Source organism: Panthera uncia, chromosome D1 (assembly GCF_023721935.1).
Source record: "Panthera uncia isolate 11264 chromosome D1, Puncia_PCG_1.0, whole genome shotgun sequence".
NCBI classification, from domain to species: Eukaryota; Metazoa; Chordata; class Mammalia; order Carnivora; family Felidae; genus Panthera; species Panthera uncia.
Window position 1 is genome coordinate 63,262,329 of NC_064808.1, and position 24,548 is coordinate 63,286,876.

At 41.4% G+C, this 24,548-nt stretch overlaps 1 protein-coding gene across 1 annotated transcript in view; it reads right to left on the minus strand.

The window, feature by feature from the left end:
• Nucleotides 1-1,119: 1,119 nt before the first annotated feature.
• Nucleotides 1,120-24,548, minus strand: part of RAB30 (RAB30, member RAS oncogene family) — a 76,632-nt gene continuing 53,203 nt past the window's right edge. The window contains exons 2-5 of the mRNA XM_049653032.1: nt 18,241-18,341; nt 14,761-14,844; nt 7,545-7,728; nt 1,120-3,116 (exon numbers count right to left, since the gene is read on the minus strand). Of these exons, the coding sequence (XP_049508989.1) occupies nt 2,866-3,116; nt 7,545-7,728; nt 14,761-14,844; nt 18,241-18,333 (612 nt within the window). The 5' untranslated portion in view covers nt 18,334-18,341 and the 3' untranslated portion in view covers nt 1,120-2,865. The remainder of the gene's footprint in view (nt 3,117-7,544; nt 7,729-14,760; nt 14,845-18,240; nt 18,342-24,548) is intronic.

Genomic DNA, 24,548 nt, shown 5'->3' on the forward strand with positions numbered 1-24,548 from the left:
TGCCATATATTTAGTAACTTTATTAAAAGAAGAAAAAGATTACAGCAAAAATGCAAGTGGACACGGACTCTGGCAGTGTGAGTCAGACCAAGCCAAACTAAATTAATGAGAAAGCACTCTTTCTTTCATCCACCATTAAGTAAGAATTCATTTTTATTTAAGAAGGCTCATCTTAGCAAATGTTGCCATGGCAATAACAACTAGTAAGCAAACCAGTAAGTTTAGGTCTTGGTCTAGGTTAAGATAACCACGTTTCATTACGATCCTTTCTCAAGATCTATTTGAGAAATTTCTATTTCACTGGCAAAGCTCCACTTGGCACAAAGTCTTCATTCAGCTTTTATTGAGCACCTACAATATTGTCAGGGATTGTTCTCAAACTTGAAATGTGTCAGTGAGCAAGTGTCCATAAGGCCTTCATACAACTAGGGGTCGGGGCATGGAAAAAACCTTCAAATTCTCATGTATCTCCACTATGGGCCATGGATGGGTGACTATAAGATACGGAAAGGCTGGGAGGAGTAACAGGGAAGGAAAGGCCCAAGAGCAGAACTTTCTAATCCCCTTATTTATGAGTATGGCCACGGGTGGACAGAGAATACTGAGCCCTAAGGAATAAGAAATTTCAGATGCAAAAGTAGCCCTAGAAACTGTTGTTTTATGACCAAATTTGCCCAATCTAACAAAGTCCTATCTGAGTTCTCAAAGCAGCTTCAGTTTCAACACACTTGCTGCTAAGGTGGGGTCATGATGTGGGATATTTAGATTTTTGCCCTAAATGAAAGACAATAAATCTACACTTACGGATACTTCCTCACAGTTTAAAAAGAGAAGTTCTTCTGCCCACTTTGATCAGCTTGTTTTCTGAATACTTTTATTGTTGCTGGCTTAGTGGAGAAATGGGGAGGGAAAAGCAACAATTATCACTGATTTTGGTTGGTGTTTATTAAAATGATTTTTCTTTCCTGTAGACACAGATTCAAAATAAAAGCAATTTGAACTTCTGAGATCTCCTTCTGTCATGCAGAGGACCAGGACAAACACAGTGAGGCCAACCAAAGGTATTAACCCCTTAAACAATGTGTATAATCTCTATACAAAAGATGAGTCACTCTGAAATCTGCTGGAGAAATGCTGGAAATGCTTTATCAACATCATGTCTCCACATGTCTCATTTCTTTAAAATTAAATAGCTTTCAAATATCAACATATCAGGACCGAGATTGCCACCATCGACAACAACAGCAGAATTGCATATCATATCTTTATCCCATTCCTCAGCCCTCAGTGATGCTAAGCAGCAAGCTACAGAAACATCTGACAGCATCAACAGCATACAGGTTTAATTATTTCCCCAATTTGCATTTATATCGGTGAACAAATTGGAAGGCATCAAAGTATGGCACTAAAGAAATTAGTAACACATATTCAGCAGCACATCTTCCATTTTGAGTCTTGTTTTAAAATTGGCTAAGTAAAGGCATATACACCTCCATTTGAATTGGAGATTTGCAGTAACACATGCATATGAAAGGAGAGAGGAAAAGAGGAAAGGAGGAGAAGACCAGGAAAGAAAGGCAGAGGAAAGGAAATAAGATAGAACGTATGGTCGTGAGTCTGAGAGTAACATCACTACATGAAGGAGGTGACAAATGACAGCTCCACCCGCTTCCACAAGCAGAATCTGTCGAAGGTTCTTGACAATACAAAAATGGTTCATGAGACTTTTCATCTGTTGCTATTGTCACTTATCATACTAAAAACATGTACAAAATTCTAAGCCTTGGTCTGTCCAAGATGGATAGTACCAGGAAGTAAAAGATGTCACCTGCTATCAAGGACTGTGCTCTGCTCAGAACTCTGCATTGCAGTCCATTAATCCACAGTATTTTGGTCAGATCTGGTCTGTTTTCTCATACTACTCATAATGTCTTAGAGATAGTCTTTTTTATTAGAATATCATCAACCACTTTTTTTTCATTTTTCTAGTGTTTTCATTTACTTAAAGGGCAGGAAAGATGGGAGAAGAGAAGAATAAAATGGTAGAGATTTCGAGGGGAAAGAACATGAAAGGAATAGTATTTTATTTTCAACAAATCTACCCTAGAAAAGGTAGTAAGGAGACTTTGAGAAAGAGTGCTGATTCATGGACTTCCCTTATTATTATTATTTTTTTATTTCAATATAATACATTTAAGGACATCAATGTACTAAAATGTTTGGTCTGTGAAAGAGCAGAATCATTAGCACCAGAAGGAGTCATGGGGCTTGTATATATTATTAAACCAATGATTGTTACTGTTGGTCATGGGGTAAAGGTTTCATTTCATTTTTACATCCCAAAGTTCTTGAAAGTGCCTGTGGACAAGAGAAATAACACTTTTCAAAGTCTCCGTGGAGTCATCAACACGCACCACAAAGACAGTACTTGGCCTTCCCAGTTTTGGTTTTTCTGGTAGACAAGAAAACCAGGGCCCCCAGAAGCCCTAAAGAACAGCCCCCACATGCACCCACTGACGTGCAGGAGGGGTCCCTACAGTACATTTCCCCCTGGACTGTGTTCAGGAATGCGCTTTTACTTGCTTTTTGAAAAGAACAAAAGCAACATGCTCTGCAGATCATGGAGCGTCTAGCGCAATTTTCTCCTTGCTCCAACTCCTGACTGCGAAAGGGTGAAACCATTGTATGTTCTGCTAATGCTGGCCTGTGGACAAAGCCTTTGGCCTGCCATGCTGTGTAAGCCCTGGATCCCACAGGAGTCAGAGGGTCTAAGAGCGGGAGCCACAGTCATCACCAGATCTGCCCAGCAATTCAGGGCCCATCAGGGCAGCTGCTGATTCCTTTCGCTTCTCCTTGCATCAGCCTTCAGTTGAAATTACAACAAGTCAAATAGCTGATGCTTTTCCCTTCTCCAGGTAAGGGCGAGGATACATTGTTTACAAGCGTGTTCTGCCTGGCTTCACTGATGAGGCGGCACGCTAAGTCAAGGAATAGTTTCTCCACGTTATCTGATTCCTTGGCCGAGGTCTCCAGGTAATACATGTCCTGAGCTTCTGAGAATTCTTCAGCTCTCTGCTGGGAGACCTCTCTCCTTTCAGCCAGATCAATCTTATTGCCTGGAACAGGGATAAATCAGAGAAGGAACCATCACTTGACTTTTTACAGGCTCAGAGGCATCAAAATGCAGTTTCAAATCTGAAGTCAAATCAGACAGATGGGCAGAGCAGAGCAAATGTGGCTGTGATTACCGGAATGTTTATTTTAAAATATCAGTGTCATGTGTAACAGCAAATAACTGGAAACGCAAATGACCACCAGTTGGCCACTGGCTTGATGAAGTATGGCACATGCACACAATGCAGTTATTTGCCACTGTAGAAAGCAATGAGGAATATCTCTATACACTGCCATGGAATGAGACATTAGGATATACTGTTAAGCGTATACCTGCTATACTGTTCTACTTTTCCTAAGTATAAAAAAGGTATATAATATACAACTGCCTAAGCAAAAGGGATGAAAAAAAAAATACACACGGGCACACTTACAGACTTACTTTATTTTTTTAATGTTAGAATAAGCCAACATTTTAATTTTAAAGATAATGGTTATTCATGAAAGGAGCAAGGTTGGGGAGATAGGAAAGGATAGAAACTAGATGTCTCTACACTTTGTCTAATAGATTTGATTTCAGAATCTTAGAAATGTTTCACATAACTGTACAATTAAAACTATATAATTAATACAAAATTAAATTTAAAAAGCAATCCCTAAGAATGCAAAGCAATATGAAACAAATGAACCTGTTTATCATGAAATGGTATAACCACACAGAGAGGAACTATTTCTCTGGTATTTTAACCATGATCCTCAGTGGTATATACCCTAAGGACAAAAAGGGTTGAAGGAAAAAACCTTGAACTCTTGTAGTAATCGTCCTGTCGGTGGTAGTGTGAGTATTGTTATTCTGTGGCTGCTATACGGGTATTAGAGGATAAAGCAAATAAGTAATTGTGTTGGTGTCATGGTCCTGTGACTTGGGCATGGGAAAAAGGAAAAAGAGATATAAGATTAATGAGGTTAAAGGGGCACCTGGATGGCTCAGTTAAGCATCCAACTTCAGCTCATGTCATGATCTCATGGTTTGGGAGTTTGAGCCCCGCATCAGGCTCTGTGCTGATAGCTCAGAGCCTGGAGCCTGCTTCAGATTCTGTGTCTCCCTCTCTCTCTGTCCCTCTCCTGTTTGCACTCTGTCTCTCTCTCAAAAATAAATATTAAATTTTTTTAATTAAAAAAAGATTAATGAGGTTAAAGTAAAATTTGTACAGTCCTGCATTATAAATGCAAGTATCAGTGTGAATAATTCATGATGGATTTTATCATTAAAAAATGTTCTACCTCTGTTCTCCTTCCACCTGACAAAAGTGATATGTCAACCGTGTTACCTGGCAACACAGCTTATGATAAAAGTGACCTTTTATCATCAGGTCAAATTCCATCTGGCCTGGGAATTCTACATATGAATTATAAAATATCTAGTGGAAAACCACAACTTTGGGCTTCCCGTAGTGTGGTGATTCCTCACTTGAAGAGACTCTGAAAGTCAGGTTTGTAGAGTTGTTACAAGAGAGACTGGCTCCTGTTGAGGCTTCTAGGCCAGGGCAGGTCCATCATGTACCTGACATGAGTCTTTTTCCTCACCTGAACTGTCCGGAAGGCCCTGGACAGCTATGTGGACTGCTATTGAGGATTACTTCCACTGAAGAGTAGTGCCTGATGCTGACCTACTATTAAGCTGTTATTTCCTGTTCTGAATCCTTCTAAGTGAATGTCCTGCCAAGTATGGCCTATAGTAGTCTTGTGAATAAAAGTGCTTAGTGGAGCCTAAGAGACAACCCCCTGTGAGTGCTACAGAATTCAACACACACACACACACACACACACACACACACGAGTTCTGTCCACTGAAAAGCCTAAGAACAATGACCAGCTACTAGTGCAGAAGATTCTTATCACTGTGGTTGTGGCCTCTAAATATAATTTGCCATTAATAATAAATGTGTGTCTTGAAAAAATGGCTAATTCCAGGCCCGGGGAAGGAAATGCGCTGGTTGTGCCTGGAACCCTTAAACCAGAAAGCAAGTGAGGTCATGTCAAAAGGACTCAGGAGACCATCTGAAGCAGCTCCACCGTTGGAACATTTGGACCTTCAATAATTACAATTGCAAGAGCCTAGAAAATACTGCATATATTTAAATCTCTAATAATACTAAAAATATAAAATTTCCGTAGTGACTTTTGGAAGATAATAGGGAACCAACTCATTATTTTAAAATTGGGAAATAAAAAAGAGACAATCAAGTATTTTTCTTAGCTGTCCTATGAGAACTGTACCTCAGAATATCAAATAGGAAGTATATTCGCTAAGAAAAAAAAAACAAAAAAACTTGAATCTGATCGGGCCTCTAAATTTACCTACAGATCTGCAGGAAATACAGGTGATGGAGGAACATGTTAAATGACACTATAGTGGTGAAATAGCAGAATTCAGACTTGGAAACTCTGGAGGATTAACATATGCTTTAACAAATAAATTCCAAGGCAGAAAAATGGAGGGATAACTAACATATAAAAGGAGAATTAAAAGACACAAAAATCGGGGCGCCAGGGTGGCTCAGTTGGTTGAGCGTCTGACTTCGGTTCAGGTCATGACCTTGCGGTTCGTGAGTTCGAACCCCGCATCAGGCTCTGTGCTGACAGCTCATAGCCTGGAGCCTGCTTCAGATTCTGTGTCTCCCTCTCTCTCTACCCCACCCCTACTTATGCTCTGTCTCTCTCTCTTTCAAAACTTAATGAACATAAAAAAATTTTTTTTAAAAGACACAAAAATCAATTAGAACATATGAGCCTTATTGGGATCTTTGATTTGGACAATTTTTTTTTTAATGTAGGAGTCAATCAAGGAAATCTGAACATTGTCTAAATTTCTGATGCTATTCAAGAACTGTTAATATGTTTTAGGTGTGAAAATGGCATTATGGGTAGGTTCTCTTTCTCAAAAAATCTTTTAAAGATATTCATTGAACTAATGAAAGATAAATTAATAGAAGATCTGGGATTTGCTTCAAAATAATCTGAAGGGAAGGGCAGACAGAAAAGAAGGGGAACAGATAAAATAAGATTGACCATAAGTTGATAATCATTGAAGCTGAGATGTGTTCATGGGAGTTCATTATACTGTTTTCTCTACTTTTGCTTATGTTTGAAATTTTCAAGAAAAAAAAGGTTTTTTGTTTGTTTTTTTAAGCCAGTGCCTCTTTCATACTGAGTGGGCTAATTATTTCCCATCAAACTTCCATTTAATTTCTTTAGACAGAATCCCAAGGAATAATGCTTTGGCTCAAGTTCTCAAGGGCTTTCTGTCAAATAGAAAGAAAGCCCAAGTCCTGAGACGGGTGCTTTCAAGTGCTTCATGACAGACATTCTCCAATGTGCAAGAGGGTTTTCAGGAATGGGCATAGAGTACTAGCTCATAGACAGGTGGATACTTAACCCAGCAGCCTGAAAGAAAAGTCCAGCAATTTGTTATAAAGCAGAACATTACAGCTGGACAAATACAGGGTTTGAAGTTGATCCTACATGCTGTGCAAACCTAGGCAAAGAGCTTCACCTTTCTGAGCCTTGGTTTCCTCGTATATAAATAATGAATCATCACACATAAATTTTCTGATATGATTCCTGGCACATGTATGCTAGCTATAATGCTTACAGAAGTATTTACTTAGCTTATTGTTAACCATAATTTGTAATTTAACAATGTTTCTGAGATTCTCTACCCTGATTTCCAAAATTCAAGTCTTGCTAGAATATATAGTGATGTTCCTTTTTAGGAAGTAAACATTTTAACAGCCATATATTATTAACATTTTTCATCACCACAAGAGGAGTTTTTAACCATCAATTCCTTTTCTAATGGGTGTATTTGTCACAAAAGAAAATCATGGGTTGTTTTCTGCTTTTCCCTCATGCTAAACAGGTTCTACCCTCCTACAAGATGAAACAAAGTGCAGAATTTCCTTTAGTGGATTCTTCCTGAAATTAGAATTTTTCAAGTCAGCATGAATGTAAGAAGAGAAAAAATTACCCAAAGTCCATTTTTTAGGCAATAAACAATTGCTTCAAAAACAAATTCTTTGTCAAGACATGTTTTACTTCTAGACCAGCAGTTTCCACAATCTTGTAACTAGATTTTTTTTAATGTTTAGCAGCCCACATAAATCTCATGGCAGTCCACCTTCTTCCCTAGAGCCTTCGTTGACAGAAAAATCAATCAGCAATATTTTCTACTTTACTTTTCTAAACCATCACCTTGGGATATGACCTATTTCATTTTCTCTTCAACTTCAGGAGAAACTGAATGTTGACTGCATGAATTATATAGCTGTAGACTATATTACTGGAAGATACCAGGGCATAGGTATTATGTGATTATAAATTCTCTGATGGCCACAAACCAATTTCCCTCTTCATTAGTCCTTACTTACCCACTAGCACAGTGATGACCTTGTTGCTGGCATATTGTTCTATCTCCCGCAGCCACTCAGGAAGGCAACGGAAGGATTCCTCACAGGTTATGTCATAGGTGAGGATCAAGGCATTGGCACTTCGGTAGTAACTCTGGGTAATGGACCGAAATCTCTCTTGACCTGCTGTGTCCCAGATCTGAAGCTGTAAAAACGTAAGAGAAAGATCAGGCTGGAGAAGTAGAAAAGAAAGTATTGCCTTGCTTTAGTTTAGAAATGGAAACACCCCACTCAACTTCATGGTTGCTTTCTGCCCTTAAAAAAAAAAAGCACATTTTTTTTTTTTTAATGTGTTGGGTATGCCTGGTTAGGGAGAGGGGCTTGCTTTGCTTTTTGTTTCCTGCTTTTTATTTGTTTTGTTACCCAAGAATTTCTTTTATCCTTTTAAAAAAACTTACTGAGCATTTATTATGTGTCAAGCTCTAGGCATTTTACATGTAACAACTTGATGAAGTAGGTACTATTACTATATCCATTTCTCACATGAAGAAACTGAGGCACAGAGAGATTAAATAACTTGTTCAGGGTCTCACAGCCAGTATATTCCAGAGCCAATTTAAGCAGGCTCTGTGGTCCCAGAGTTCATGTTCTTGACCACAACAACATATTACAAACATCAGGATTCAGGGCAGACTGTCATTCTATGATAGTTGGCACTTCAGTCAGCAACTGAAGCAGGAGAACATCCAACCTCAACCACCTTTCCCAGTTCAAAATTCAATGCATCTATTAAGATATTATCTTTGTTAATGAAAACAGAAACAGTGCCATGGCGGATAGAGAAAATAATTTCCCTCCACCCCTTTTAAGCACTGAGATCTTGGACAAGTCACTTAATCTCTGGGTTTCAGTAGTTTCTTTAGAAAAAGGAGTCAGTAATATGCAAGCCTACTGAAAGTTCACATTTTCTAATAACAAAGAAGAGAGTAAACATCACTTCTCCCTGAATTTCTCTGCACAGAGCAGAAGGCTGCCAAGAGAACAGCTCTCTAGAACAATGCACAAGGCCTTGAGGAATAACATCAGCAATAGTAAGAATGTTCTCTTCTAAATGCATAAACCTTATCTCACAAAAGGCATTCACTCCCATTAAGAGAACATCATTTCCTCAGGGAACACCTTCTGGAATGTTCAGATTAGGTCAGGTTGCCCATACCCACCTCCAATCCCCACATATTTCCTCCCGCACCCCACCTGACACACTCAAATCATTTATTTGTAATAATAGGTTTTTAAAAAATGTTTGTTTATTTTTTGAGAGAGAGAGAGAGATAGAGCATGATCAGGGAAGGGGCAGAGATAGAGGGAGAGGGAATCCCAAGCAGGCTCCATGTCAGCAGTGCAGAGCCCAATGAGGGGCTCGAACTCACAAACCATGACATCATGATCTGAGCTGAAATCAAGAATCAAACGCTTAACTGACTGAGCCACCCAGGCACCCCAAACATTCAAATATTTATTACAGGTCTCCTTTAATCTTTACAACAACCCAGTGAGGTAGGCAAGTTTATGCCTGTCCTCTACCTTTTAACTGGTTACTCACAAAGCTGGGGCTTGGACTCCAGACCTTCTCATTCCCAGGTGCGGACACATTCCACCACCATGCTGCCTTTGCCCCCAGAGACTGATTTAAATATACATCTGCATCCAGAGAGGATGAGTCAGTTGGTGTCACCCTCTGTTCATACCAGTTTCCCTCAGGAGACTAATGAGGGACTGGCGGTCCCTGCCCCCAAACAGGGGCACAAGGCTCTCCTTTGATCTGAAGTCGCATTTGCTTTTCATGATGTACATGAAAGTCTGTGTGCTGAAGGCAACCATACAGATGTTATGGCTTTTGCTGGGACAAAAGCTATTTCTCTGCTCTGCTTCAAACCTAGGGACATGGTTCCCCTCTGCCAGGATGTGTCTTAGAACAACAGACTATTATTTTAATGCTACAATGAGCCTTGAGAAACACTTGTTATTGAATTTAATACTGTCAATCATTAGATATCAGTATGTTCTCATGATTGGCACATCTTGAGAACAGCTTTGAGAGTTAAAAACCACTGAAATATTTTCTAGAATAGTGATTGTATGGCCTTGCCAAGATAATATGCTGCTTTCTCATAGGGGGCTGTCTGTTTCTAGCTTCAGAGTTGATTCTTAAGGATATCCATATTCCACTGCCTTCATCTTCAGTTCGGTTTCACTATTTTCTCTACAACTCATTTGTTCCTTTTCAGCATTTCTACGTCATTAATATATGCCCGCTGCTATGTTAGGTACAGGGAGGATCCCAAGACAAACAAAACATAATGCCCAATCTCAAAGAGCATACAGTCTACAGGGAGGACAAACCTAGAAAAGTAACCATAATAAAATAGGAGATGTCCTATTACAGAGGTGTCAGCAGGAGAGAGTGCCTCCTAGTTTTTGTCTCATGCTGTCAGTATGTTCTCAACAGTTCAGTCATGGGCTTTCTAACCACCTTCATGTCCAGCATGGGGCTACACTGTTCGTCTCCACTCTTCTTTGCACTACTACTCATCTCTATTGTCTCACTGTTTCAATAATGTATTGTAGTCATAGGTGTGCCTCTTTGCTAGACTCAGTACTTTAAGGGCAAGGGCCATCTCTTATTGAACCTTATACTCCAGTGTGCTTTCCTAACAGGGTATAAGGTACATGGTAGACACAATTAAATAATGGCTACCTGGATGAACAAAGGATTATGGAATCAAAAGAAAGGACTGATTAATACTGCTTAAATGATTAGTAGGATATTAAGGAAGGTTTCACACATAAAATGTTTGAGCTAGCTGACTGCGAGTTCCTACAGGGCAAAATGCTTTACCTATTCTTGGTGCATATCATCTACTATACTACAGGATGGATATATGGATGGATGGATATTCATTGGCTACTGACAATAGCCAAATTATGGAAAGAGTCCAAATGTCCATTGATGGATGAATGGATAAAGAAGATGTGGTGTGTGTGTGTGTGTGTGTGTGTGTGTGTGTGTGTATGCAATGGAATATTACTTGGTGATCAAAAAGAATGAAATCTTCAGGCCTCTGGGTGGCTCAGTCGGTTGAGTGTCCGACTTTGGCTCAGGTCATGATCTAGCAGTTCACACGTCAGGCTGTGTCCTGACAGCTCAGAGCCTGGAGCCTGCTTCGGATTCTGTCTCCCTCTCTCTCTGCCCCTTCCCCACTTGCACTCTGTCTCTCTCTCAAAAATAAATAAACATTAAAAAAAAAATGAAAACTTGCCATTTGCAACAATGTGGATGGAACTAGAGTGTATTATTCTAAGCAAAGTAAGTCAGTCAGAGAAAGACAAATATCATATGATTTCACTCATATGTTGAATTTAAGAAACAAAACAGATGAACATAGGGGAAGGGAAGCAAAAATAAGATGAAAACAGAGAGGGAGACAAACCATAAGAGACTCTTAAATATAGAGAACAAACTGAGGGTTGCTGGTGAGGTGTTAGGTTGGGGGATGGGCTAAATGGGCGATGGGCATTAAGGAGGGCATTTGTTGGGATGAGCACTGGGGGTCATATGTAAGTGATGAATCACTAAATTCTACTCCAGAAATCATTATTATACTATATGTTAACTAACTTGGACTTAAATAAAATTAAAAAACAAAAGACTTTCTTATCTATGTAATATATACCTGACACAAAGATAGTCAGTAACTCTTCTATTTATATTATAATTAATCTCCTAAAGTTAAAATGTTGTAGTCTGAGCTTAAAGCTTTGTTTGTTACTCATTTATTTATGATAGACTGAAAAAAAAATGGATACGAGAAAATTCTACATCTGTTTTCATCCCATTTTCTACTCAAGGTCATTTTCAAAATGCAGACCTCTTTTTCTTTCTTTCTTTCTTTCTTTCTTTCTTTCTTTCTCTTTCTCTCTCTTCTTTCTTTCTTTCTTTCTTTCTTTCTTTCAGTGTATTTGTTTTTGAGGGAGAACATGTGTGCATGCTAGCAGGGAATGAGCTTAAAGCTTTGTTTGTTACTCATTTATTTATGATAGACTGAAAAAAAAATGGATATGAGAAAATTCTACATCTGTTTTCATCCCATTTTCTACTCAAAGTCGTTTTCAAAATGTAGACCTCTCTTTCTTTCTTTCTTTCTTTCTTTCTTTTTCTTTCTTTCTTTCAGTGTATTTGTTTTTGAGGGAGAACATGTGTGCATGCTAGCAGGGAAAGGGCAGAGAGGATCCAAAGAGGGCTCTGCACTGATAGTAGCAAGCCTGATGTGGGGCTTGAACTCACAAACCGTGAGATCATGACCTGAGCCGAAATGAGATGCTCAACCAAGTTACCCAGGTGCAGACCACTTTAAGGAAGGGCCTCAACTTTGCCTTTACTGACTTGGCACTAAGGCTTAACAGCCACAAGAATTTTTCTAATACCTTTGATTTCCTGCCTTCAATCCTGGAGGCTATCCTAGAAGGAATGAGCCTTAATAGGGGAGGCTGAGGCGGGGTGATGGAAAGTCATGAAAGAGACCTAGGTTGTGGTGCTGCCCTGGCACTCACCAGGCAGGTGATCCTGCACAAACCACCCGTAGATTCTCTTTTCCACTGACTTACGAGGTTCTAAGAAAGCCTGCACACTACCTGCGAAACGACACTTAAACATCACCAAGAAGAGGTATTCGGTAAACATTAAAGAACAAGGATGACAATAAGACAAAAACTCTTTCCCTAGGGAAGTTTGGGCAGCTCCTCCTTCTTCTACTGAACGACTGAAGAAGTTGCTCCTCATGTATCCCCATGTTATTTTTTTTTTGTATCCACGTGTTAATGAGGCCCTTGGATTAATGTGGTTGAAGAAGGTCATTTATTTTATTATTTTTATTTTTGTTTTGAGAGTGTGGACGCACACACCAGCAAGGGAAAGAAGGGAAAGATGAAGGGAGAGGGAGAGAAGGAATCTTAAGCAGGCTCCATGCCCAGTGCAGAGCCCAATGCAGGGCCCAATGTCACTACTGTGAGCTGAAATCAACAGTTGAATACCCAACCAACTGAGCCACCAGGCACCACTCTCAGAGCGTCATTTTAGATCTTGATTCTATATAAATGGCTAGAAAAAAACTCAAACAAATTAATTAGGACTGCATTTGGAAGATTAATCATCTCTTACTGTTTATTTTTTTATTTTGATGTTTATTTTTGAGAGACAGAGAAAGACAGAGTGCAAGTGGGGGAGGGGCAGGAGAGAGAAACACACACACAGATTCTGAAGCAGGCTCTAGGCTCTGAGCTGTCAGCACAGAGCCTGATGCGTGAGTTAAACTCACCAATGGTGAGATCATAAACTGAGCTGAAGTCAGATGCTTAACCAACCGAGCCACCCAGGCGCCCCCAACTCTTACTGTTTAAAGGTGAAGGTCTAGGGGCCAGGAGAGGTAACAGGATAGGAACTATGCCGTGGATACAGAGATGAGTAAGACACAAACCTTGTTCTTGGGGAGCCTGTGGTCTCATGGCAGAGTTAGATGTTATGAAAAGATGGATTTTAGCTGAGTATAATAAGCACGTAACAATGAGCTTATGGTTTGTAGAAAATGGAATAAATGCAATACCTAAACCTGGGGATTCAGAAAAAAAAAAGCCTGTTCTTTAACAGTGGGGATCACAGTGGGGAAATGAATATTCACCCCTATTCATTCCCAGGGCTTGGCACATAGCATTTGTGGTCAAAGGAATGAACTCACACATATATGTGTATATGAATAGGAAACCCAAACATCTGGAAGTAAAATGCTTGTAACAGTAGTTATCCTTACTCAACTCCTAGGGGTGGCCATCACCTCCACTCGGCTGGAACAGTACTTACAATTGGCTCTTCTGCCAATGCTCCCTGGACGCACACTCTTGTCTCCTTCCTACTCCCACACCCTAGCTCCTTCTCCCCACCCCAATGCACTTTTTCTGAGCTTTCTGGTTGGCATTTACATGGGTTTCACACCCTGCTTTGTTTTCCAGCGCCCCCAGTTCTCCATTCACTATTGTATTTGATGTGGACGCCTCTGCCTAAGGAACCACTTTGAGGAGCCAGGGCTGGAAGAGAAGTGGGATAGCTTCTGTCCCCCCTCAGGAACCTCACCCTAAACACTTCACTGTATATCTCTGAAATGCTGCAAGAGCACCCTGGAGCTTCTCTGCCCTTCCCGAGGCATTTGAAGGCAGGAGTGCAGGTATATATGGGAGAAGGATGCAAGAGACATGGATTCAAAGTTGGGATGCTTAGGTGAGATCTAGTTGGAACTCTGATGCCGCAGTTTTCATTTGGCTGTTTATGGGTCACTGCTTCTCACCATGGGACTCAGCTCTGAAAGATGTGACAGTAGAATTTCACTAACTCTGAGGGGCAGGTAGAGCACAGAGCCAACCATCAGCCTCTCTACCCTCTTTCCATATAATTCAGTGTTATTCCACATTTCTTCCCATCACCTTCCTCCTTTCCTTGCTTCAAGGTGACAGGCCTATTGTGCCTTCATCCCCCTCTTTTTGCATAGCAGAGGAGACCCCGGGGAGGCCTTGGATCACCGGCTTGCAAAAGTAGTTCAGATCGCGCCTACCTCCCTTCCTTCCTGTGTAGCCATGGATAAGTTGCTCAATCTCTCTGAAACCTATAAAAGGAAGGTAATTTGCCATTTACCTCACAGGGGTTACGGTAAGAACTAAGTTAAATATGAATGTTAGGTCAATAATATGACTGACATATTAGGTCAATAAACACTACCTCCCTTCTCCTGTTACCAGACATACCATGGTTCTTACAGGTACCCAACAGTCCGAAGGCCACAGAGAGGAAAAGGGAGATAGTGGATCGTTCCTGGACCCCTCACTTAGAATTTCTCCCCTGTTACAAATAGGGTTATGGTGGGAGACACAATAACTCCAATAAGTGATGCATATGACCGAATGACCCATAACCAAAGTGGGAATCAGCAGGCTCTTTCATGGGCTGCTGTTCTTAAGAGTAAACACAACATCTACAAAGGGAATAGAAGAACTCTGTTTAGAAATAAGTTTCCATGGCTGAGTATATTATTTTCAATGAGGGATTTTATTAGGAGATTTAATAAATGTTATGAAAACACTACTTCCTCTCACATAGCACAATGAAAGCCTGATTGAACACTTAGCATCTTACCTTTACTTTTTCACCATTAATCTCCACTGTCTTAATCATAAAATCAACTCCAATCGTGGCTCCTTGCCCTGGAGGGAAAAGACCCTAAAGAGGAAATAATGGAAAATAATTAAGCAAATCTTTCAACTAAATGAAATGTTCTCTCTCCCCGCTCGCTATCCATCACCAGCCCCTTCCTTTGGCTGAGTTAACTGGAAGAAAAGAGAACTCTGGTTAGTGTCAGGGGAGCCTTGTTTAATTTGATTTTGTATGTATGTATGAGGGGAGGAGGAAGGAGGGAGAAGGTGGAGAGAGGAATGCTAAAAGAACAAAGAAACTGAAAGGGGGATGAAAAAGGGGGAGAAAGAGGGGTGAAGGGAGAGAACGGAGAAGTGGCGGGGGCCCTGATTTCAAAGACTGAAACAAAAGTCAGACACAAGGGTGAGACCAAGGAGCATGAAGCCATCAGGATGAGATCAGGATTGTTAGAAGAGGGGCAAAAAGGATAGTGCTCCCAAAGAGGTAAATTCCAGGAAGATTAAAACTGGTTATTGGTCTAGGGCATGGACAGTCATGGGGGTGGACAAGCAACATAAAAAAGCAAACAGGAACTCACTACAAGAAACATGAACGAGAAAGTGAAGCTTTTGGATTTCCCTCTGCCCTGAGGGTGATAACAATTTCCCTTAGTGCATTGTACCACACATATAGAATTCCATGAGATCAGGGCCCATGCCACTTGGAAGATAATCACAGAAAATAAAATTCAGGGAGAAAGTGTAGTAGGAAGAACATTAAACTGGGAGCCCGGAGGTTCTCTGTGTGGTCCTAGGCAAACGAGTCCCCTTCTCTGGGTCTTAAATTAGTGGGTTTGAGGCTGATGCAACCATTTCAAAAGAAAACAAAGCAAAAAAAGCAGTACCTCAAACTGAAAGGTGAACTAGAAAGATACCATTTTAGCAAATTTACACGTACAATGTGCGTTACTGGTATACAATATTTCCTAGAGGCTCAGGGAGGGACCTGGAGGTGGGAAGGAATTCTATTAAGGAAGAGCTCTGCACCTAGTCCCATTCCCTCTTCACTTGTATTCCAGAATTGCCAGAAATTAAAGTAAAATGGACTTTATTAGCTCTGGCAGCTAAGATTGGGGCATCTTTAATTAAGTCTATTCCCTAACAGGAGAGTTCTTTAATTAAAGTTTGAACTTAGAAGACTGAGCTTCAAACCCATAGAAAATATTCCATTGCATGTCTGCAAAAGATGTAAATATAAACATTCATAACTTTACTTACAAATATTGAATCAATTTTCTTCTATTTTAGTTTGGCTCAAACACAAGGCTGCCAAGCTTCGAGTTTATCACTCCAGCTGTTTTGCTATCTAATAAATGCCAAAAAAATAAAGCAGATCCTTCCCAGCATCTCCCCCATCATTTTGTTCCCCAATTCCTCATGCCTCAAAAACAGCTGAATCCAATTCATTTTAACTGCCTACCAAATAACAAAACCAAACATAATCCTCTCTAGGGAATGTTACTTTTGGGAAGAGTTAAGGGCCTGGGGCGTGGGGTGGGTGTAAAAAGTAGAGAGAAAAGAAAGGGGTAGTTGTGCTTATTGGTAAAAATTAATGTTCAAAAATGGAAGCATTTTACCTTTAATGACAAAGTTTAAAGACAAAAGCCATATTCCTATGGTCTCAGAGGTTAGGACACAGAAAATAAAAATGACCAGGCTGAGAAGCAGGAGACCTGGGTTCTAATCCTATCGTTGCCACTAACATGACATATGATGCTAAGAGGTCCTTTGTCCCTGTAGACCTCAGTTTTTCATCTGTGTTATGAGAGGAGTAGGCTGAATAATCTCTAAGGGATATTTCAGTAATAAAACAAGGTCAAAGGAAATTTTGATAAAGGTACTAAAAACTCCTCTACAACTCTGCAGTCTTGTCCTCCTGCCAAAAGCAGAAAAGATTACCGTTAGGCGGAAGTAAAACCAGTTGGAGTTTCCAGTATAACACCACAGCGGCTGACTAAGCCCAGATGCCTGGTAGCTTCTTACTTTTGATTTCACCGGGCCCAGGCTTAGTAAAAAGCATGAGTTCTATTCCGTGTTCATTTACCATGGGAAAATCCCTGGCATTTCCAAAGGTGATTATGCCCTAAAGCCGTCTGTGTTATCCAATCTGCCTTTCCAGTTCTGCAGAGAACCACAGACTGTCAGAGCTGCAAGTGGCCTCAGAGATCACCAGGTCCCTTACATGTGGCAGGGAGGCCCAGCAGGGGAGGTAACTTCCACAGACTGTCAGAGCTGCAAGTGGCCTCAGAGATCACCAGGTCCCTTACATGTGGCAGGGAGGCCCAGCAGGGGAGGTAACTTATCCAGGCCCACAGGATGGGCCAGCGCAGAGTGGGGACTAGGACCCGAGTCTCCACACTCAAGCTGGTGCTCTTTCCAGGGCATCCAGCTGTACTATGCCTTAGCACAGCTAGTCTCAGCTTTCCCAACTGGCATTTTATGAAAAAATGCAAGATGCCTGCATCATAATCCTGAAAAGGATGCCGTTCATATTTTTTCAAGGAAAATACAAAAGAAGGCCAACTTCAGAATGATTTCTCACTCATTTCTGTACAAAAACAGGCATATAATCTCTGGCAGTAATTCTCAAAAGGGCAGCAGCCCTGATGGGAACTTGTACTTAGATCATACGATAAGGACTCAATCCAGAGGGAACATTTAATTTCGTTCAAATAGTCCTTCATTGTTCTCATTTCATTCCCATTTAATAGACTTAAAAACATCAGCATATTTGGTTCTAAACCAAAATGACTCACTCACTTGCCTAGGAGGATGTGAGAGGGCATAGGCAAGGGATTGATTGGCTTAATTTGTATTTGAGTTTTTAAAAAATTAATATTTAGGGGCTCCTGGGTGGCACAGTCAGTTAAACATCCGACTCTTGATCACGGTTCAGGTCATGATCTCACAGTTTGTAAGTTCAAGCCCTGCATCGGGCTCTGCACTGATGGTGTGGAGCCTGCTTGGGATTCTGTCTCTCCTTCTCTCTGTCCCTCCCCTGCTCATGCATGCACACTCTCTCTCAAAAAAAAAAAATAATAAAATAAATAAATAAATATAAAGAAAAAAATGTTTAATTAGTATTTAGGTTTAGTCTGAGGTCCAGATTCATTTGGTTAACACGTTTAGATTGTTAAGTGATAATCTATTTTTAATCTAATAATCTGTTTTGAATAGCACACCAAAAGCAAAACCACTTGCCCCTTTCACAAAGGAAGCAACAAGAGTTGTGGGAGGACTGATTGGTGCACCCAGAGAGCCATGCTCCCCTGAGATGGTTTCCAAAACTCTGACCTAGGCTACAAGAGCTGGTGCGCAAAGGTCACATTAAGAACCAGCAGCCAAGAAGCCGGCACTGGGACCGCTCACCCATCCTCTTAGGCTGGGCTGAGAAACCCAAGTCTGGACTTCCAAGTTCTCTTACCTGAGTGAATCGTCGGACTAGGCACGTCTTCCCCACACCAGCATTGCCAATTAAAACAATTTTAAACAGGAAATCATAATCTTCCATACTCATTTACACAGCTGCAAGGCAAACACAGGCAAGAGTGAGATGGGGCCTGGTCAGACTTGCCCACAGAGCTCAAGCTGCGCCAGGCTCGTCTCCTCAGGAACAAGGGATCTGACTCATTCAAAGAGCAATTTAATACTCTTCAGTTTAACGGTGATCTTGCCAGTGAGACAGGAACACAGGTGTCTGGTCACAGATGAACTTTGTTCCTTTGCGGTTACCTCATGCCACAGAGTGGAAATGATACCAATGGCCTTTCACCTGGTAACCTTTATTCTGCTAAGTCGTCAGGTCGCAGGTCACTCATGTGGCAAGATCTGTTTTCTTTCAGCATGGAAAGGAGATTACAAACCCATGTGCAGATGAGCTGGGAGTGCAAGGAAGCAGGGACAAAGGAGAGCCCATCCAAAGCTTCTAGGTGGTTTATGCACATGCGGTATGTGCCTCCGGGAAGAATGCCAAGTGACTGGGAGACTGAATGAAGGGAAGGAACTAGGAACAAACCTCTCAGTCCCCGGTAAGTCCTGGATGTCTTGGAGTCTTAACTGAGGGAGTTATTGCCATCTTCCCCTGCCACCACTGCAGAACCTCCTGCCAGCCAGGCTGACACCGCAGTACCTCCCAAGGTGCCTGGCTCCTCATTCCTATGGGCTGTGGCATGTGTCACTCCCTCTGCCCAGAATTCCCTCCCTCCTGCCCTTTCTGTGCCACCAAGTCAATCCTGTAAAGCCCAATGCAAGCATCTCTTTCTCTCTGAATTTTTTGCTGCTCTCCTCCAAATAAATTGAAACAGTTTCATCATCCCTCTGTCCTAAAACTAAGTGTCTGCTTCATCCTTGAGGGAAGGGATTATATCTTTTGGCTCTATTTCCTAGCCCGTGCATGGGACAGTTATATTTAGTAAATGTCTACTCTGTAGAATTAAAAAGTTAATTAGTAGGCCTAATGCTTGAGTGTAGGCCTTAATTTCTCCAACTGTGCTGAAAAGAATACTACATGCTGTGTCTACTTCAGAGGACAGTTGTAAAGATTTTTTTTTTTTTTTAACTGTACAGAAGAGTCTTGGTATCCACAAAGCTCTATCCTGGTGAAAACCATTATAATCTATTGGGTACCTACTATAGCACTGGGCTAATCATGGTAGGAAACAGAGATGAGACAGGCTCTGCCCTGGAGACTAATGTGAGAAAAGTCAAACAACAACCACAAAGTCAAATATATTTCAAACCAGCAGTGAAGCTCATTTCATAAGGTGCAGGAAGAGCAGGCCTGGTGGACTCCGGAAGAAGAGGAAAAGGACACCCATCGAGCCCATGAGGGGAAGGGTGCTTGGGAGAGCTGAAGGAAGCCTCAGGATCACGCCTACCAGCAGAGCTGAAGCTCAAATGGCTACGGGGCTGCAGGGTCAAAAGAGAGGCCACTCCACTGAGACTTGTCAAGTAGCTAGGGGGAGGAGATTCCCTATGTGCAGAGATGATTTCTATGTGGGTCTTAACTCATCCTTGGAAAGATGACCGACAACCAGGCCAACATGCATATGGCAGCTCATGGGGTTTTCTCTCAGTTCACTGGGCCTGTGAAGGAAAAATGCTTCTCTGTCAAGGGTCCCCCGTTGTGGAATTCGCTAATATGCCAGGCACTATTCTTGGCATTTTAGATGTATTTTCATTTGTCTTTACAAGTCTCTGAGGCTGGCATTTATTAATGTTACCTATTTTACAGGTGAGTAAACTGAGGGTAGTCTGAAGTCATAAAGCTAATAGCCAGAGTTCAAGTTCAGAAGGCATAGGTTGCCATCAAAAGAACTCTAGCTTTGGAGACAGAGAGAACTAGGTTCAAATCCTGGCTCTACTATCTTCTAAGTCTATGCCTCTGGATAAGTGAAAAATTTTTGGAGCCTCAACTTCCCCATTAACAAAATGGGGCTAATAACACCTATATCACAGAGTTGTAATGCTTGAAGGAATTCATGGAAATCCCTGAGGATAGTATTTGGCTCTTTAGTCATCCAAACTCTTCAATAAAACAACTGTTTTCCATGGTCTGGCTTCTGCCTTCATTGCCAACTGACTTCTCACCACTCTGCTCACACTCCGAGCTCTAGGCTCACTGGATTTCTTCAGTTCCTTAGACACGTGGAGCTGCTTTCCTCTTCAGACTTTCACGTATACTGTTCCTCTGCCAAGAACATAGAACACAACCTCCCCTCACCACTCCCAGCCCAGCTAACTTTTATTTCTCCTTTCAATTTCACTGAAAAGTCACTGTCTAGTATGCTTCTCTGACCTGTTAGGAGGCTGACCCCCTGCTGGACACTCGCATGATACCCTTCCCTGCCCTAGAGTCATACTCACCAAGCTTCATTGTATTGATGTATTTATATCTGTCTTAGGCTCCAAGTGCATCCCTCAGCACCTCCACCCTATACACACACGTGCACACACATGACTATAAGCAACATGAAAGAAATGATGTGTCTATCTGGTTGAGTCCCAATCCTAACTCCTCCCCATCAAGGTCACTGTCATCCTTGCTGCCATCACCATCATCATCATCATCATCGTCTCATTCTATACTACTAACTCATTTACTCCTCACAGCACTCCTAACAGGTGGACACTATTAGCATCCTAACTTGACAGATGGGGATACTGAGGCACAAGAGAAGTTAAATAAGAAGTTGTTAAGGTCCCACCTAACTGGTGGAGCTGAAATTCAAACCCAGGTAGGCTGGGTCCAGTCCCCCATGGACATCTTTAACACATTACCTACAGTGCCTTTCCCAATGCCTGGCTTGTGGCAAGAGCTTAAGAAAGATATGATGAATTGAATGATAAGGGGCAAGCACTCAATAAAATGTGATTTCCTTTTTCTCTTCCCTCTGGCTTCACATCCAAAACTCTTGCCACCACACTGTAGTAGTTTAATTAAGAATCAAGGACAGACTCCAGATAAAAATTCAGGGATGCAGTATGTTCATTAAAATTCAATAAAGCTTTAATAGTGAGAAGAAAAAAAACCTCAGAGATAGGGACAAAGACAGCAGGAAGACGTGGGGTTCTCTGGGTCCCACACGGACCACAACTGACTGCTTTCGTAAGCCAGTGAACAGGGAGCACAGGACCAGACAGCATCCTTCTGTGCTTGGATTGTTTGCCACACATTTACTCCTCCATCTTTGGCAGAGGCCAAAGACATAAGGCAGAGAATTCAGAGAATGTCCAAATTTAAAGGCCCAAGAAACAGGGCTCCTAAGAGGTTTGCAGTGTCCAAATTCTGCACCTTCAGGGAAAGAAGGGGAAGAATTACTTGGTCAGAGTCAATGCTGACAGTCAAATCTTATGTGGCCAGCACCTGGAGAGAGCCACAGAAGGTAAAGTAAGGCCCTTCTCCTTTCTATAAGAGGTCAATTTAATGCTCTGTTGAATGTTGTTGTTGTTGTTGTTTTTAAATAAAGCTCTGGGGAAAAAGTGTTTGGTCTTTTTAAAAACACAGGGCTGTCTGTGGCTAAGGCTGGACTGTATACTATGGGTTACCTGCTGTGGTCACCGTGCTGTCTCTAATAGAAAACACATTGCTGACTGAAAAGATCACAGGATTCTCTGAAAACTATGTCTGAGGAAGCCCTTCTGACTGGTAAGTAAGGCATCAGCTCAGGCATTGCCAATCACCCTGGGATAAGAAAGCATTCCAGGAGAGGGAAACCCATTCAAAATCAGTTAGTGACACACAGCCCTAAATTGACAACAAAAGTCACACCTACTCTGGGGAGCAAACATGTCAAAAGGTATGCTACTGACTATTCTAGGGATTTTTTTTTTTTTTTTTTAGATTTTTTTATCTAAAGAGAGAGAGCAGGAGACGGGGGGAAGGGCAGAGAGAGAGGGAGAGAGAGAATCCCAAGCAGGCTCTGCACTGTCAATGCGGGGCCCAGTGCGGGGCTCGAACTCACAAACCATGAGATCATGACCTGAGCTGAAGTCAGACGCTTAACCGACTGAGCCACCTAGGCGTCCTTATTCTTGGGATTTTATATTGTATCATTGTTAATGATAATAGTCGTTGACACTTATTTGCACTTATGATGTGCCAGGTACTCTTCCATGTGTACGTACTCATTTAATCCCCACAACAATCCTATGAGGTGTTTTTATTATCATCCCCAGCTTACAGAGGAGGGAACAGAGGCATAGAGAGGTTATCCTGAAGTCACACAACTAGTGGGTCTTAGGACCAGGATTCATACCCTGATCCATCTGACTCCAAACCCTGGCTCCTCCTGAAGTAGATGCTGCTGTCCCCTGCCCTGTGGTAGACAGCACTGCTGGACCTGTCCTAATGGCTGGAGGTCAGCTGAATGGAACCCCTCAATACCCGTGAGCTGCAATATTCTAGAATCTCCCTCCTCTCAAAGCAGCACAGCCACAATGATAGGGCCACACACTGATTCCGGATCACACAAGCACAACTCTTCACAGTGTCCTCTGACCCGAGGTCTCTTTGAGGAGCTGGACCCTGACTTTCCCCCAAATACCACTCCCACAATTCATTCATCCATGTAACTAAGTATTGGGCATGGGGCAATAAACAGGAACACTACTCAGATGAACCCGCAAAACCCCAAACATCATAATCACCACGGTAGCTCTACATAAATGGATATGTGAATAAGATTCACAGGAAAAATAGATGAGGAAAAGAAAAAAAATGCATTTAAAAAAGACACAGTTAAATGAGGTGTACTATGAAAAGAAAAAAAAAAAACATTCTAAAGCAATGTGATCTTGGCAACATAAACCATTTATCAAAGTGACCTTAAAAAAAAAACAAAACACACTGTATTCTCCATTGCACATCAGTACATTTTTCCCCTCGCCCTTCTGGGCTCAGTATAACAGATAAAGTCAAGGCTTCTGGTAAACAGTGGCTTGATTCCCTCTCCCAGCCCTGCTCCAGAAAATGATAGTTTGGGGGACTTGTCCTTGTTCAAAAACCACATGTCTCATTCAAGTCCTTTTCGCTTTCAGGGTCTCAACCTTGAACTGTAAACCGAGGGGGTTGGGTGAGGAGCCACCACAGCTCTTCTCAGGACAGTGTGTGCTGCCATTCTCTCATACCAAAGAGGCAGCATGGCTAATGACATCAAGAGACGTGGGTCTGCTAAAGAGCTGTGTAAAGTCTCCTCATCCGTAAAATGGGGATAACAGAATCTATTATCACTGAGTTGCTTGAGAGGCAAATAAGATAATGCATGGAAAGTGACATTTAAAAAAATATAATAATCAAATGTCATATGACTAGAGCTATATATATCAAGCATTACATATACTGATTGCAGAAAATACAGCCAAACAAAAAGGAAAAGAAAATCACTTATAATCTCTTTCCCTAACCACATCCCTTCCTGGGGATAATTATAGTTAACATTTTGGTATACATCCTTCTAGTTTTTCTGTTTATATACACTGACCTATACATGTATAGATTTTTAAATGTATAGATTTTAAAAACAAAAGCAATTATAACATTAGGCAGAATTTTTTGTTTTCTATAGAGTGGTATTTTCCCCAAACCCAAAATCAGAACACATGGTCTACAAACAAAACTGATTACCAAAGACTCTCAGCATTCATTCAACATTTATTCCCATGACCCTAAATACTCAAGTAAGGGGTGGCAGGAGGATAGCTTCACAGTAACAAAACTTTGAGAAATACTAAATACTATGACTCAATCTTGAAGATTTAAAAGATTCTAGGGGTGCCTGGGTGGCTCAGTCGGTTAAGTGTCCAACTCTTGGTTTCAGCTCAGGTCATGATCTCATGGTTCATGACTTCAAGCCCCACATTGGGCTCTGCACTGACAGCATGGGATCTGCTTGGGATTCTCTCTCTCCCTCCCTTTGCGCCTCACCCATCCCTCCCTCTCTCTCTTTTTCTCCCACAAATAAACTTAAAACAAATTATTTAAAAGGTTCTAAAAATTCCCATAATGACCCAGGATTTACCATATGTGATTGTAGCTGAGAGTTCTTTTCTCATCCAACACCTTTTAACAAAAAAATTCCACACTACTAGGGCTCCATGAAGCATCAGTGAAGTAAATGTTATTTTATAGCACCTGAAATCAGGGCTGCCACCCAGGTAGGGCTGCTACATGAAAAAATAAATAAATAAAGGGAAAGGGAAAGGGAAAGGGAAAGGGAAAGGGAAAGGGAAAGG